Source organism: Felis catus, chromosome B2 (assembly GCF_018350175.1).
Source record: "Felis catus isolate Fca126 chromosome B2, F.catus_Fca126_mat1.0, whole genome shotgun sequence".
Taxonomy (NCBI): Eukaryota; Metazoa; Chordata; class Mammalia; order Carnivora; family Felidae; genus Felis; species Felis catus.
In genome coordinates, this window is record NC_058372.1 from 34,003,933 (window position 1) to 34,020,322 (window position 16,390).

At 54.2% G+C, this 16,390-nt stretch overlaps 1 protein-coding gene across 1 annotated transcript in view; it reads right to left on the reverse strand.

Annotated features, from left to right (window-relative positions):
• Nucleotides 1-16,390, reverse strand: part of TEAD3 (TEA domain transcription factor 3) — a 26,426-nt gene continuing 10,036 nt past the window's right edge. The window contains exons 3-14 of the mRNA XM_045058649.1: nucleotides 15,693-15,944; nucleotides 13,835-13,899; nucleotides 8,539-8,601; nucleotides 7,709-7,720; nucleotides 6,993-7,130; nucleotides 6,833-6,882; nucleotides 6,191-6,252; nucleotides 5,282-5,415; nucleotides 4,915-5,088; nucleotides 4,560-4,700; nucleotides 4,329-4,481; nucleotides 1-4,150 (exon numbers count right to left, since the gene is read on the reverse strand). Of these exons, the coding sequence (XP_044914584.1) occupies nucleotides 4,037-4,150; nucleotides 4,329-4,481; nucleotides 4,560-4,700; nucleotides 4,915-5,088; nucleotides 5,282-5,415; nucleotides 6,191-6,252; nucleotides 6,833-6,882; nucleotides 6,993-7,130; nucleotides 7,709-7,720; nucleotides 8,539-8,601; nucleotides 13,835-13,899; nucleotides 15,693-15,944 (1,358 nt within the window). The 3' untranslated portion in view covers nucleotides 1-4,036. The remainder of the gene's footprint in view (nucleotides 4,151-4,328; nucleotides 4,482-4,559; nucleotides 4,701-4,914; nucleotides 5,089-5,281; nucleotides 5,416-6,190; nucleotides 6,253-6,832; nucleotides 6,883-6,992; nucleotides 7,131-7,708; nucleotides 7,721-8,538; nucleotides 8,602-13,834; nucleotides 13,900-15,692; nucleotides 15,945-16,390) is intronic.

The window sequence follows — 16,390 nt, forward strand, 5'->3', positions numbered from 1 at the left end:
TTGTTTTAGCTTTTAAGTTAGTAACTGTTAGTAACTTTGCTTACTGGTGAAAAAGCTGCAGTCGTATCTTGTGATAAGCCCGGAATTTGGGGTCCTAGTTTATGCATAGTAAAGGTGATTGGAAGTTGACCTAACAGAATGTTGGCCATGTTTAACTCTGGGAGTAAAATGATTACCTGGGATTTCCTGGAGTTCTGTCATGTTTGTAATGAGAAAGAAAAAGGCAAATATCTTAACGCCTGGCCTCTCGCACTGCTGCTTATTAGGCACTGAATACAACCAAAAAAGGCAGAGCCATGAGGCAGAAGCATAAAGCCGAAGTCCTCCCTGGAGTTTGCTGTGATGGGTCCCAGCTGCATCTCTAGCGCCAAGTCCCAAGGGCCCTAGTGGGCAAAGCCTCTCAGAACCTGCAAACCACCCCAGAGCCTAAGACCAGAGAGACCTTTTGTTCCTGCCAGCAGTGGTGCAGTACTGAGCAATGCCCGTGGAGCCAAGGGTTTTTTAGAAGCAGTTTCTCATGCATGATCCTGTGTATCCTACAATCAGAAGGCAATCTCCAGGAAGTGTTACTAAAACAGTTGCTAAATAGTAATCACAGGTAGCTACCTACGTAGTGTTTGGTCATAGTATGTAAAGTCTGTTGGTCTGGTTCAGTTGAATTTAGATGCTGGTGAATGGGGAGAAAGACCAGGATGGCTTTAGAATTAGACACACCTTCCTGTTTGAAATGAGCCAAGGATTAAAAATTTTTTTTGTAAGTTTGGGAACTCCAGGGAAAGGTTAAGTGGGTGTTTTAGAAATACTTAGGGACTTGAGTCTTACTGGATTGATTTGAATCACCTGGATTTAAATCAAACCCATTTTATTTATTAAGCCTTAATGTTATTGGGGTAGGAATTCTTACCAACTATACTAAAATGCTGACCCACTACTGGGCAGTGGGGAACCTGTTTAGAGCCATGGTGCCTGCTCTCAAGAAGCCCACAGCAGCACAATAAAGAGTAGGTAGCAGAAGAGAAAGCAAATGGGCATGGAGGCAGATTCCATTGTGAAAGAAGGTTGAGCTATTTTCATCAAATTCCAGCCTCTGGGATGATCTGTCGAAAGCTTGTGTGCACCTGAGAATTCAGGGTTCAGCTATCTGGGGAGCCCCAGTTCTCCAGCATTAGCACTACAGGGAAATAAAGAGCCCCTAAGAAATCTCAGAGTAGCACCTAGGCCTTGACCTTAGAATTGACAAGATGACATCAGAACAGAAATGGGCAGGAAAGGCAGAACTTTAGCTCTGGTCTCTGGGATCCAGCCATCTTGGCCCTTTAAAGCTTCCCACAGAACTCTGAGCAGGTAAGAGCCACTTCAGGAGAGTCCTGGGCTCCAGCCTCACAAGACTCCCCTTATTCTGATCCTCGCCTTACTTTGGGACCTTGAAACTAGACATCACCCACCTCTGGATCTGTTACATTTGCATGTGGGGGCAAGGAAGTAGGGAGATGTGGGGCAAGAAGGTGGGGAGGACAGGCAAGGAGGCCAGCCATATTGCACTTGGATTTTCCGCAGGAGATTTACATGATTCTAAATCACTTGAAGGCTGTTTACTGCTGTTTACTCCGGGAGAGAGAAGGCAGCAACACACGTGATGAAGCCTCAAGCATCCAATAGATAGAATTACCTGTTAAGCCCAGAGATCAGATTTTGGATCCAGTCCTAGACTAGGCACGTAGTGGGTGCTTCATAAACCGAGTCCTGACTCCAGGAGCCACAACCACCTGGCTGGGGCTCCAGGCACCCTCCCCATCTTGCAAGTGAGTCTGGCGGCCATCCAATGCTGTGGACTGAGACAAAAAGCTACCAGATTAGTCTACCAGGTGCATGGTCTTGGAGTCAGGCCGACCAGATCCAAATCTTGGTGTTGCCACTGGCTGAGTGAAGACAGCATTTAACTTCAGTGTTTCCCCATCCGCAAATCTGGAGGTTGGACCAGAATGATCTAGAAAACTAGATTCTAGAGTAGGGTTACCCGATTGAGCAAATGAAAATACAGGATGCTTATTTAAATTTGAATTTCAGATAAACAATGCATATCCATTGAAGATACTGTCTCCTCACCCTCCCCACTCTGTGGTCTCTGCTGTATGAGCACAAGATGGTTCAGAGGGGAGAGCAGGGCTTTTCCAGGCAGAGAACAGGTTGGAATCTGGCTTCCCCTGCTAGCAGCCATCCACTTGGGAAAGCACTCTTCCCCGTTGAGGTTCTTCTCTGGTGTAAAGTGAGGGCAGGATAGAGAACCAGCAGTAGCCACCACGAAGACTGGGGATTTAGCAGGGGGCCTCAGTAGTTGTGTGACCTTGGGCAGGTCACTTCAAAGAGAGAATGCAGCAGTAGAACCTAGGCCAGCACTGGGCACATTTCAGCACTCCACTCATGGCAGGAGTGGGTGGGAGAATGGGAGTCTGTAAAACTTTCATGGGACCTTGAGTGCAAGTATGGCTTGGGGGCCCTCCAGCAGAGATGGAGTAGGGTGGGGGGACCCAACAGGAGCTAACCTAGCAGAAGCACCCATTGGAAGCTAATCCAACCCAGAGAGGTCTGGCATACACTGGTCACACAACTAACCCACAAATAACTTTAATTTTTTTTTTTTTTTTTTTTGGAGCAGGAGCTGGGCCTTGAGGGCCCCTGCCCCAGCCCCACGCCACGTTTATGATATAACCCATCACAGCTGGATTTAAAAAATACACAAAAAATATAATATACATTATAAAACCTAGGTTGGGTTTGGAAGTGGCCTGAGCGATATGCAAATTGTGAGGACCTTCAGGAAGCTCAGGGGCGGGTGGTGTAAGGAAGGGAAGGGGCACAGTACTTCATATGAAACTCGTGAATGCCCAGAGGTGGCTGGTAGACAGGCCAAGCTGGCAGAGGGGCCTGGGTGTTGGGAAGGGCCAGCAGGGGAAGGGTTAACCTTCAGTCCCAGAACTGATTCTGGGAAGCTGCTGTCCCAGTCCTGGGAGACTGAGATGGAGAAAAACATAAGGGAGTGGCGCCCACCAAGGGTTGACCAAACCCAAGTCTTGGGCATTAAAAAATAGCAAAGCCTTTCTGCTACCCCTTGTCCCTGGAACACTGGTCTGCCCTGAGGCTGGGGCTCCATCTTTCTACAGGACGCTCCAAGCTATTTTGGAGTCTGCCCCTGGGGGCCTTCTCCCATCAGGAAGCTGCTGACGGGCTCAGGCACTGGATCTGGGCCAGGGCAGGTTGGAGGAGGTCAGCACAGGGGCTGACAGAGGGCACCTAACAGGTGCCAAGTACCTGCTGCTCCTCTCTTCCTGCCTGGTCAGAAGCAGCTGCTCCCCTGGGAGGAGGCTCCCAACGTGGATGGCCCCAGCCCCTAATACAGACCCTCTTTCCCATCCCCTCCAGGGAGGTAGTGTAAACCTGGGCTCTGGGGACAGGCAGCCCTGGATGAGAATTCCAACTCTGCCCCACCCTGCAAGGGTCGCTCAACTTCAAGTCTCAGCACATCATGAGACGCCAAGACCCACGACCCATGCTCGCCTCACGCAGTCTGAGAACGGCACTGGGTACACATAGGACCTAGCACCGGGCCCGGCACATAGCAGGTGCAAGAAAGTGTGGGCCCCTCTCTCTTCTCAACCTAACTCCAACTCGACACTCTCCTTCCTGGGGCCTCTGCACTCTGACTCCCTCGGTCTCCGTTCCACCCTCCCCTGCCGGCCACACGTGCCTGAGCCCAAAGGGGTCCTCCCATTCACCGGAGGCTGGGCAGAGCTGGGCGATGGTTCAGCATCTAGGGCGGGCAGCCCCACCACCGAGCCCTCCTCTCTTCTCCCACAATTAAAGCGCAGAACAGTGGCAGGGAGTGTGTGTGCTGGGGGTAGGTGGGGAGGCCTCCTGGGTCCTGGGCCTGAGGCCTGGCAGGCGGGTGAGTCCTCAATCCCAGACTTCCAGGGGGGGCCAGGCAGGTGTGTGGAACAGACGCTCGTCCTGGATCCTGGTGGTGGGGGCAGAGGGTAGCCTAGTCTTTGACGAGTTTGTAGACATGGTGCTGGGCCCCGTGCTCGCTGGTGGAGACTTCGAAGACGAAAGCAATGACAAGCAGGGTCTCCTGGGAGTCCCGGCTCGTGACCACCTGGGGGCCAGGCAGGAGGATTCAAGGGGTCAGGCGGCACAGAGCCACAGGTGTAGGGGCCGAGAAGACCCTTCTCGTTTCTGGATAGCAGTCTCCTCACCTGAGCGATGGGTCTGGCCACCCCCACTTTGAGGCCCCTGTGCCCCCCATTCCCCGGCTGCCCCCCCACCCCCCACACCTGCAGGATGGTGAAGTTCTCCAGGACGCTGTTCATCATGTACTTCTCCGGCAGGTGCTTCAGCTTGTGGATGAAATTGATCATGTACTCGCACATGGGGGAGCGGTGGATGCGGTACACGAAGCGCCCGTTCTCCAGCCTGGCATACTCCGTCTGCGGAAGGCCACGAGGAGGGCGTCACCCAGCGTGCCTGCTCCCGGCCCCACCGTGCCACCCTGGGCCCCCACTCACCTCCACCTTCTCCACCACTTGCTTGCCAAAGGAGCACACCTTGGTGGAGACGCTGATGGTCATGCTATCGGCCGAGCTATACTGGGAGCTGACCCCGTAGAAGGCTCCTGGGCCCTCCTGGATGGTGCTGTTGAGGTCGGCCTAGATGGGGGGAAGCGAGTGTGGTGTCAGGAGGGGCGGAGGCCAGAGGGAGGCTTCTGGGCGTGCCACACCAGTGTTTCGCCCAAGGACCCGTCCCCAGCACTCTGCCCACAGGCCACAGGGAGAGAGGGCAGGGTCAGGGGTCAGCAGGGGGACCCAGGTACGCTGCACATCTGGGGGGCAGGGGTTGGTGGGAGCAGAGAGGGCAGCTCACCCAGAACTTGACAAGGAAGAAGGCATTAGGGGGCCCCTTCTCATAGAGTTCCTTCAGTCCCCCTTTTTTCTCTGGGAACTTGTCATAGATCTGACGCACGTCGACGGCCTCCAGAGGCGGGTCCGAAAAGGCAGGGTTCGTCTGGCCGATGTGCACAAATAGGTGTTTGCTGTACTGTGGGGAGGGCCCAGTACTGGGTCAGGAGAGCACTCAAGTGTGCAGGCCTGAGAGCTGCAGGGGACAGAGCCGCCCTGTGGCTTCCCCACCCCAGGACCCTGAGCCGTGGCCCTGGACCGCCATGCCAGGGTCTCTCCATGATTGCACAAACCCTCACCCCCACCCCCACCCCCACCCCCAGCCACATTACCGTGTCGGGGTCTCGCTGCACCTCCATGAAGGCAGAATACTCGAGGAGCCGCAGCCGGGAGGAAGCGATGGTGCGGTCCTGCCACACGGGCACAGAGGCAGCAGCTGGGGGGAGCAGGGTCAGGGGCTCGTAACCTGGGAGGGCGAGATGGACCCTCATCTGCATGGCTGTGTGTGCGTGGTTACACATAGAGCCGCCTCCAGCTGCGCAGAGCATTGTGCAAACTAGAAAATGGCACCCCTTTTGGGTAGGAACACGGGTTGGATTTTGACTCCCTTTCCACGGCTTCTTGCACAGTGTACAACCTGCACAACTGTTTGCAGTGGCCCCAGTAGTACATAGCAGTGGAATTTTTATATCACTATTAACATGTATTCAAACAGAAAATGCAGGCAAGTAAAAAGGGAAAAATAGGGGTGCCTGGCTGACTCAGTCAGAAGAGCATATGACTCTTGATCTCGGAGTCATGGGTTAGAGCCCCACATTGGATGTAGAGATTACTTAAATGAATAAAAAATTTTTAAAATAGGGAGAGTAAAAATTACCCAGGATCCCAACACCTAGAGAGAGTGAAATTCTGTTAAGATGTTGGTGTGTTTCCACATGAGAATTTTATATATATATATATATATATATATATATATATACACACACACACACACACACACACACACACAAATGTTGTATTTTTGTTGGTGTGTACTAGTTAGTAGCAGAGTTCTGGAAGCAACACTATAAAAGGTGAGGGGCCTATTCCTGTACCAATCCCCTATAGACACCACCCACTTCTCCCTCCCAGCGTAAACACAGGCACAGCCTTGCTGCCCCCCCGCCCCCCCCCCCCTGCTCTTCTCAGCAGATGGGGAGGGGCAGAGGGGAGTCGGTGGCAATGTTGTGTGGGGAACTTACTGCTGAGCGTTGGCGGCAGGGGCGGCTGGATGGGGTAGGCTGGTTGTGCAAAGGGCTTGATGCTGCAGACAGGAGGAGCACAGCCTGGTTAGAGGGTCACCCCTAAGCCCACCTTCCACCTGGTCCAGTCACTTGGAGTCTCATCTGGTCTCAATAGGGAGCCACCCAGCCTTTCTGCAAAGGCCCAGAAATGCATGCTGACAAGCTAACTCACCAGCTTTTTGTCTTCGCCGCATTTTAGCATTTGTGAAATCCTGCTGTGTCTCACAACTGATGTGCACATTTAATGTAGCCTTTTGACCCCACCCCGAGCTGCTCATTAAACTGAGGGTGTGTCTGAGGATGAAAGTCCTCTTAGAATTGAGGGAACCGAGTTCACTAGACTACCTGACGTGCTGACTAGGGGACCGACTGGGAGAGCAACTGAATGAGAAGGAGCTGAAGGACAGGCGACAAGTGGGTGAGTTGGTTGATGAGTGAACACACACATGAATGAATAGACAGATGCACTGCTCTCTTGCTGGTGCTCTCCATCCTCTGTTTTCGCATTAAAACTTTGCCCAGCTGTTGCTGGAACCCTGATCAAAGGGGAAGATGACTGCCAGGGACGAGGGTGTGGGAAGGATGTGCCACAATACTCACTCCTGAGAGGGTCCAGGCTGCTGTCCCAGGAGAGGGGGGCTGCTCCAGAACTGCAGAGATGGGACAAAGCCCAGCGGCCCCTCAGCATCCACGACCCCCACCGCAGCCCAGCCCTGAAGGCACTCCCTCACCCTAGCCCCACCTCCCAGGCCCCCTGTACCCGTGAGGAAGTGGAGAAGACGGCCTGGGGCAGAGGGGAGGGTGGGCTGAACTTGTTCTGTAGGACGCTGGCGGAGACAATCTGGGCGGATGACATGGATGCCATGCTCTGGAGGGCTTTGTCCTTGGAGACCTGGTCCTGGGGAGGGGAGAGGCAGTGTGAGGCCAGGCCAGAGACAGGATTGGGGTTTGCCTCAGGGCCCCTCCCAGGCCCTCAGGGCTCTGCTATGCAGGCTCAGGGGAGTCCCAGCCCCCACCTGGGCCGGTCTCCTAAGTGTCCATCACCCCTCTGAGCACAATCCTTGGTGAGAAATAATTTTACTTTATTCTGTAACCCAGTATATACCCAAACGCTTCCCCTTATGCTGTGTGTCATGCACTCATATTTTCTATTCTGTTTCATCAGCGGTTCTCAAAGTGCGGTCCATGAACCAACAGCACCAGGATCACCTGGAAGCTTGTTAGAAACGCAGATTCTCAGGCCTCAGCCCAGACCCACTGAATCAGAAACCCTGAGGGTGAAGTCCAGAAATCTGTCTTCAACCAGCCCTCCAGGCGATTCTGATGCAGGCTCAAGTTTGAGAACCACTGTCAGTGTTCATTTTCAAAGCATGCTGGTCGCAACCTATTCAGTGGATTTCACAATTCATGATTTGAAGATCCTGTATTAGGTGCTCTCCCCCCATCTCCCACCCTGGGGAGGGGCAGGCTACTTACCAGATTCATGGCCTGTGAAGGAGAGGGAGGTGGATTAGAAGAGGCACACATGAGGGCCATGTAGGGTGGGGACCTGTCTTCTCACCCTCCTCCGCTCAACGGCCACCTGGCTCTCGGGTCTGAGGAACCCAAGGGAGCTCAGAGGCCGCTGTGGACCCTCACCCCACCCCACTGCTACCCAAAGCGAGAGCTTGCCAGTGGGCGTGCCCTGGAAAGAGCAGAATGAGGGAGGGCATGCTGGAGACCTAGATGGTGGACCAAGCTGGTGCCCTGGGGGGCTGCCCAGGTCCTCTGGAGCTGTGATACAGGCATGGGGCCTAGAGCGGCAGGCTTAGTCTGCTGGGCAGCTATGAAGTAAGGGGAAGGCACAGCCTACGGGGGCCCTGAGCCCTATGCTCTGGGATCCTCAGCCGTAAGGCAGTCAGGATTGAGCATCAGGATTGAGCGTCCAATGCAAGGAACAGCCATGCCCACCACAACAGCTCTGCCAGCCGATGCCCCCGTGTCTCCCCCCTGCCCACCGAAGGCCCCATGCAATTAACAAGCAGCAATTAGGAGGAAGGAGAAAAAGGAAAACGAAGAAGAGAGGTGAGCCGCAGTGGCCCCCAGATGGTCTTCCTCTCCCTCATTGTAGGGCTGGCGGTCCCCCTGGGCTTCTGCCTAGTTTCCAGAGGCTGTGGCCCTCTGTAGCCTGAAGTGGCCTTTAGACTTCATGCTGCTGTTTGTGTTTCTGAGACACCCTCCACCCCTCCATACTCTTCAGCCACCTGTGTGCCCTGGGCTGATCTCAGAAAACAGCAGGGCCGGGCCAAAAGGCGGGGACCCCCTACCTTCAGCTTGGACTGAATCTCTCGAGATTTCCGCCTTGCTAGAACCTGCAAGTGGCTAGAGACCTGTAGAAAGAGAAAGAAAGAGAGAAAAAGAGCAGAAAGGGCAGAAGAAGAGGCAAGAACAGAGCTTCAGCCAGAAAAGAGGCACAGTGGGGCCAGAGAGCTCGCCGAGGCAGAGGCCTGAGCTGCGCGGAGATAGCGGTGGAGGTGCCGAGGAGGGACTGGAGGCCCTAGTCAGGCGCCCAACATACCTTGATGCCAACCTGGTACTCCCGCACCTTCTTCCGAGCTAGAACCTGTATGTGGCTGGACACCTAGGGGCCGCCCCGCGCCCCGTCAGAGAGGAAAACACAGAGAGTGAGGAGGCACGGCATGGGGCGGCCATGGGCAAGGAGCACCCCAGCCCTTGTCTCTGGGGCCAAATGGAAGTGGGGGAAACTATGGGGCCCTGAGCCCTGCCAGTTCTTTGCTCTCTTCTTGGCCCTGTTTTGATCAAGAGCCTATGGTAGCCTCCAGGACCACCATGTACAGTTGTATAGGTTGATCACTGCACAAGAGAACCTAAGTCAGCAAGGACTTGGGGCACCTGAATGGCTCAGTCAGTTAAACGTCCGACTTTGGCTCAGGTCATGGTCTCAAGGTTCATAGGTTCAAGCCCTGCGTCAGGCAAGATCTGTGCTGACAGCTTGGAGCCTGGAGCCTGCTTCTGATTCTGATTCTGTGTCTCCCTCTCTCTCTGCCCCTCGCCTGCTCATGCTCTGTCTCTCTCCCCAAAAAAAAACAACAAGAAAAAAAAACACATAAAAAACATTTTCAATCAATCAATCAATCAATCAATCAATCAGCAAGGACTAAAATCCAGCCCAAGGTCTGCTGCTCAAGTTATGTGCCCTGGAATAGGGCTGCCTCTAACCCAGAAGGGTATCTTTTTATTTTTCCAAAACAGGATGACTTTTTCTCTCTGATGTCTTCAGAGGAGACAGTTTCTCTCTCTCTTTTTTTTAAATGTTGATTTATTTTTGAGAGAGAGAGAGAGAGAGAGAGCAGGAGGGACAGAGAGAGGGAGACAGAGGATCCAAAGCTGCTCCACGCTGTCAGCACAGAGCCCTATCGATATGGGACTTGAACTCAAGAAATGTGAGATCATGACCTAAGCCAAAGTCGGATGTTTAACCGACTGAGCCACCCAGGTGCCCCTTTCTCTTTTTAAAACAGATTTATGTATGTATGTACATATGTATGTATTTAAGTAATCTCTGCACCCAATGTGGGGCTTGAACTCGTGACCCCGTGATGAGGTCACATGCTCTACTGACTGAGCCAGCCAGGTACCCTGAGACTTTTTTCTGATTGTCATCACCAATGGCCATAATGCTCCTGCGGGCCATCAGATTATACATCGAGGCCATATCCTCTATGAAAGATCTCCCCCTGTACCACCGCCTACATCCTGTGTCAACCCCAACAGCTTGCCAGCCTATAAAACCAGGCCTGGTCCTGCTCCTGCTTTGCTCATCAGCTTCCTCCCCCAACATACCTTCCTTCCCCTTGGACAAATACATGGCCATATATATATCTATACACACACACACACACACACACACACACACACACACACACTAGGTGCCCTTAATAGCATTTCTTCTCCAGCGTATTACAAGGGTCTAACCCTAAGCCTGAGAGAACCTAAAGGTCACTGTTTTCCCACGAAACACAAGGGGACACATGGATCCTTCCAGGATGCTTCACAAGGGCATTATCAGCAATGGCTGTGGGCTTTCTTTGCAAGTTGTTTTCATCCCCACAAAGAAACCGTTTCTTTTTCTTTTTAATCATATACTGCAAGTTACTGTATAAGTGATGCCGGGCAGCCCTCTGCTACTGGGTTAGGGCCCAGGCTGGGTGTTCCTCATGCTGCCTCACCGTGCACAGCAATCAGACACGTGTCCGGCGAGATTACTGATCGCTCCATATCATGACAATAAGTGATGTTTCGTGGGCACAGCTATTACTGCCGTCAGCATTTCACACCTCCCTCATCTGACCTTCATAGCGACACGGACAAGTCAGTACTCACATCATCCCTCGAGTTACAGATGATGAAACCAAAGCACAGAGAGGTGAAGCAGCTTATCCAAGGTCACACAGCTGGGGCTAGAGCTGGGATTTGAACCGAGGTGGCCTGAGTCCAGAGCCCACTTGCCACCAAGCTGTGCTGCCAGGATTCTCTGGACCCTTAGCACAGAGGACCACCGCCGAATGCTCAACTCAGTGACAGCTGGAAGTCACATGGAACTTAATCCTAATATAATGCTTAGCTGTTTTTTCAATGTGGAGGCATTGTACTTGCTATTAATTGCTGTATGTGTCTGTAAAAACCCTAAAACCACATTTTTAAACCAAAAGTAAAATAAAAACAACCAAAGAAAACCCCTGCCTGTCATCTGGTTGCTCTTTGCAACACATAAAGACATGCTTAGTCCTCACAACCATAGGATGGGTCTGTCTGTCTTATCTATCTATCCATCCATACATCTATTTTTTTAAGATTTTATTTTATTTTATTTTGTTAGTTTATTGTCCATTTATTTATTTTGAGAGAGATTGAGAGCACGCAAGCACGAGCAGGGAAGGGGCAGAGAGAGAGGGAGAGAGAAAAGTCCAAGCTGGCTCAGCGTACAGCCTGATGTGGAGCTCCAATCCACAAACCATGAGCTCATGATCGCAGCCAAAATCAAGGGTCAGACGCTCAACTGACTGGGCCACCCAGGCAACCTAAATTTTATTTTCTTAAGTAATCTCCACACCCAACGTGGGGCTCAAACTCATAAGAGATGGGTCTTCTTTTACAGAGATATTAGACATCAGCGTTCTAGGAAAGAATCAAGTTAGAGGAACGCTCCCCTTGCAAAATGACCAAATTTTTAAATTCTGAGCTTGCCACCAGCTGGCCTGTAACACATCATCATACAGCCAGCCTTCCTGGGATACCTGGCCAGGAGCAGGTACAATGTTCCTCTGAATCAAAAGGCTCTACTACCCTCCCTACACCTCAGGTCAAAGGGACTGAGCCTAAAGGTCCCTTGACCCCTTCCCACTCTGACAAACACGTTCCCATAAACATTTCTTTCGGTGAAGCAGGAGACAGTGCCCTTCTCCTGTGTCTGCAATGGCTTTCTGTTTAGTCTTTTTTTAAAAAATTAAGTTAGCTCTACACCCAACATGGGACTTAAAGTCACAACCCTGAGATCAAGGGTCACAAGTTCTTAGGGGCACCGGGGGGGGGGGGGGCTCAGTTGGTTGAGCATCCGACTTCTGTTCAGGTCATGATCTCACGGTTTGTGGGCTCGAGTCCCACTTTGGATACTCTGTCCCCCTCTCTCTGCCCTTCCTCCGCTTGTGCTCTCTCTCTCAAAAATAAATGAAAAAAAAAAAAAAAAAAAGAGTGACATGCTCCTCCAACTGAGCCATTCAGGAGCCCTGGCTTTCTGCTTATAAAGACAGAATAATAACAGCATTAGCAGCGGCAAATTCTTCTATAGTGCCCACTCTGTTCTAAGTGTCTTCACATAATAGCTAATTTAATGGCAGAGGAAGAGCCTGAGAGGCAAAGTACCCCTTCCCTGCAGGTAGCGGCGAGGGTATCTGAACTTGGCATGATTAGCCAGCACCTCTGATAGTCAGTCCCAGGCCCCTGGGAACAGGGCCCTTGTCTGCCTGGTTCCCTGCCATATCCCTCATGCCTAGAATATAGTAAGTAGTAGCTCACTGATTCGCTAAATGAGTAAATGCGGTGCAGTATGAACTGGCCCAGGGAAAGTGGTTAATAAAGGCCTGAACAGGGGCGTTTAAGTGTCGGATGGCTCAGTCGGTTAAGTGTCCGACTTCCGCCCAGGTCATGATTTCACGGTTTGCGAGTTCGAGCCCCACATCAGGCTCTGTGCTGACAGCTCGGAGCCTGGAGCCTGCTTCAGATTGTCTCCTTCTCTCTCTCTGCCCCTCCCCACTCACACTCTGTCTCTCTCTGTCTCTCTCTCTAAAAAATAAACATTAAAAACAATTTTTAAAAAAATAATAAATGCCTGAATAAACGAGGGAGGCTCCTGCTCCCACACTGAGGGGGTGGACTCAAAACCTTCCTTTGAGACAACAGGATGGGACAGGTCAGCTCTGTCATATGCACATGGGGATCCGGGGAGGTGGGTGCAAGGTCCAAACCCCACCAGACAGGGAGGTTAGAAGAGCTGAGGATCAGAGGCGGCTTCCGGTCCTCCCGTCTGTGCGCCCAGCCTGCCTCTCTCCCAGGCACCCCACACGGAACCCACCCCAACCAGCTCCCTTTCAGGGCTCCCGTCAGCACACAGCTGCCCTCCCTGGCCCGGGGAGCCACCCGATTAACTCTCCATGCTGCCACCACTACCCTCACCATTGCCACTACCCAGGCCACCATCGCTGTGGATCTAGGTCCCTGCCTCTGCCTGGCCCTCCCTGATCCACTGCCCCAGCTGCTCCAGGGCCAACATTCCTCGACAGCTGCCACCTGCCACTCCCTGTTCTATTCCCTTCCGTGGACCCAGCTGCCCGGAGGGGAAACCTGTCCCTCAGGCCTCCAGCCACCATCCTCGGCTCTTCCCGCCCCTCTCCCCACCCACCGCGCTGCTGACTGGTGGCTCTTTCCTGCCCCGGTGGGTTCAGTCCGGGGTCCACCCCCTATCAGCCACGTGACCTTGAGGAAGTTACTTATCTTCCCCACGCCTCAGTTTTCTCATCTGTAAAATGGAGGTAATTACTATACCCACCTCATAAGGTTACTGTGAGGAATAAATACATTAATATAGAGTAAGGCCTGTATGGGTTCCCAATTATTATACGTCTATCCAACTTCCTCAGCCTAGCAGAGTCCTTTCCCCTTCTTCTGCCTGCCTAAATCCTAAGTTCCTACTTAAAAATGCATCTTGGGCGATACCTCCTCCAGAAAGCCTCGGCGGCCCCCCTCCTCCCTTCCCCTGCCCGGTCCAGGTCAGACCCTGTCCACCCGCCCACACTCTTGTTGGCCGTGCCGCCCTGCTCCGCACTCCTGTCACTGCAACCGTCTGTCTCGCTGGCTGGTCAGTGGGCCACTCAGGGCGGTGACCACGCGCCGCTGAGGCTGCCCCACGGGGCTTCTCGGAGGTCACTCAGATTGGGGTGGTGGTGGCCGGTCAGAGAGGACAGTGCCCCTTTCTCTACGACAGCGGCAAGAGCGGCCTGGGGAGGGTGTGTGGGCGGCGGGGATGCAGCACCCGTGTCTCCCTACCTGTTTTCTCGTCCGCGTCTTCCCCGTCCTCAGTTTGATGTAGCGCGCAATCAACTCATTTCGACCTGGATTGGGGTGAGAGAAGAATGAAGAGAGGCCAAGACCCGCCCCTCCCCGCCCCAAGCTGGGAAACCCACAGGCCTCTCCCCCAACGCTGCTCTTCTGTTCCCTCCCCCGACCCCCTTCACTCCAGCCGCCCCCCAAGGGCACGAGCGGGGCAGACGGAGGGTAGGGGGAGTCCCAGGTGCTCCCCGCACTGCCCTGGGGGAGTGAGTAGGGGGCAACAGAGTGGGAGGAGGAAGGTGGGGCAATGTCAGGCCGCCTGACAGGTTTCCCCGCAGACAGACAGGGGCAGGTGCGGCCAAAGTGCGGCAGGACAGCTGGGCCGCTCACTCCTAGCCCCAGCAGCATTTCCTTCCTCCGGGTGCCTGTCACCAGTGTTCACGTGTGAGTGAGGCCTGCCGCAGGTGGCACACGTCCCCAAGGGTGTCTGATGGAGTTCTGGATAGGCTCCTGTCCTAGCTGGCCTTGCCATGAGGAGAGACCCTGGACAAGTCCCTCTCCTCCTCTGGTGAAAGAGGCAGGAAGGACCCGATGGTCTCCACCACACCTTCTACCCTGACAGCCTGTGTCAAGATGCCACTGAGCACATCACTGTGTCCTCGAGCCTGTCACCGCCACGACACGGCTTGCCAGCGTCTCTCCTGACTTGTTGAGATGCTGGCAAATGCTTAGCCAATACCTTTTATCCCCCAAATCCAGGCTCCCTGGCCCCCAACCCCATCACCTCCCCAGAAGGGCCACATTCTCCAAATTCCTCTTCCATGACAGAACCAGCCCCACTGCCCCTCCCTTCCTGCCTGCCCCTCTCCACCCCACTCCCTCCGCCCTGTCTAAAAATACCCTGTGGGGCTGCCCCAGCCATCTGGGAGGTAGCAGTAGGGACAGGCAGCCCCCGCCCTATGGAAGCGCTCTGGAACATCTGCCTGCCCACGAGTGGGCTCTGGGGCTAGGGCGAGCATGGCACAGAGGGTGGGGACAAGGGACACTGCAGTCCTTACCACTTGGCCCAGCTGTCTCCTTCCTGGCCCCTGTCACGGTCATGGACGCTGGGAGGGGATGGGCTGAGGGCTTGCCTCAGTCAGCCATAGGCCGTCAGGGAGGGTTGGAGGGAGCCGGCAAGGAGCCAGGCCCAGAAGGGTTGAGTTATCCCAAAAATGCAGCTCTGGGAGAGCCCTCTCAGGGCTGGACAAGAGGGGGACACTCCCTTCTGGAGGCAAGGGATGGGCAAGGTGGCAGAGAGCAGGCCAGGAGAGCAGGAGACACTTGGGAGGTGGTCTGAGGAATGAAGGCGTCTCCTGGTCTCTCCAGCCCTCTTCCTAACCCAGGCCCCTGTCGCCGTGCGGCCTCCCACCAGCACGCAGCGCCCCCATCCCACACCCAGGAACTGGAGGGAACTCGCCAGTAGGACACCCCAGGTCTTACCCTGGGGCTTCCCCACCCTCTGTGGGGAAAGACCTTGTCCCAGGCCTAGCCTGGAGCACACTGGACTGACCCAGTTTCCTGTGTCCACTGAGTCACCCTGAAACCTGTAGGCCAGCAGGGGGAGGAGAGGAGGAGCCGCCGGGGGTGTCAAGGTGTGGGCCTCACTCTGGTGGAGGGGGCGAGCCTGGCTTGTTTATGAGGAGGATCCAGACACACAGGCTTACACGCCCAGACTCGCCCGTGGCAGGCTGGCGGCCTCACAGGACTTCGCCAAACCGGTTGGGTGAGGGGGCAGAGAGCAGGGGGAGGTGCCAGGGAGGGCCAGGCCACCTCTCCGGTCCTGTCCAGTGTCCCTGTGCCTCCCCGCACGCACCGTACATCTTGCCCTCGTCTGACAGGATGATCTTGCGGCGGCCGCAGGGCGGGTAGATGGCCAGGGCCTCCTGGAAGCTCTGCTCGATGTCGGGGCTCCACACACCCTCCGCGTCGTTGTCCAGCCCCTTGTCCAGGCCCTCGGGCCCATCCTCCCGGGCCTCCCCGGGGCTGCTGCTGGCATTCCAGCTGTTGGACGCTATTGTGCTGGTTGCTCTGGGCTCTGGGCCTGAGCCCGCTGGGCAGCCGGAGCCTGTGGGGCAGACACAGAGGAGTTAGGGCCAGGCTTCTCCCAGATCCCGGCAATCTCCCACCCCAGGGGCAGGTGCTCCAGGGCAGGGTGGAGGTAACCAGGGGTTATGCCTGTTCGGCTCTGTGTGACCTTGACCGAGCTACATCACCTCTCTGAGCTTTCGGTCCTATAAGACAAGGAAAAGGTCTCCTTGAGGTTGTGAGGGAAATGAGATCATGACAAAGTACCAACCCCCAATGCCTGACTCATAAAACACGCGAGACATAGTCTTGGTGGTGATCGATAACAACAATAATAATGCCTATATCTACACGGCACTTTTGTGGGGAAGAAGCACATTCATATTCATTTAATCCTCAAAGCTAAGGCAGGGAGGGCAAGGACTGGTGCCCATTATTCAGATGAGAGGCTGAGGCTCCCAAGGTTATGCGGCTGCCAAAGGCATC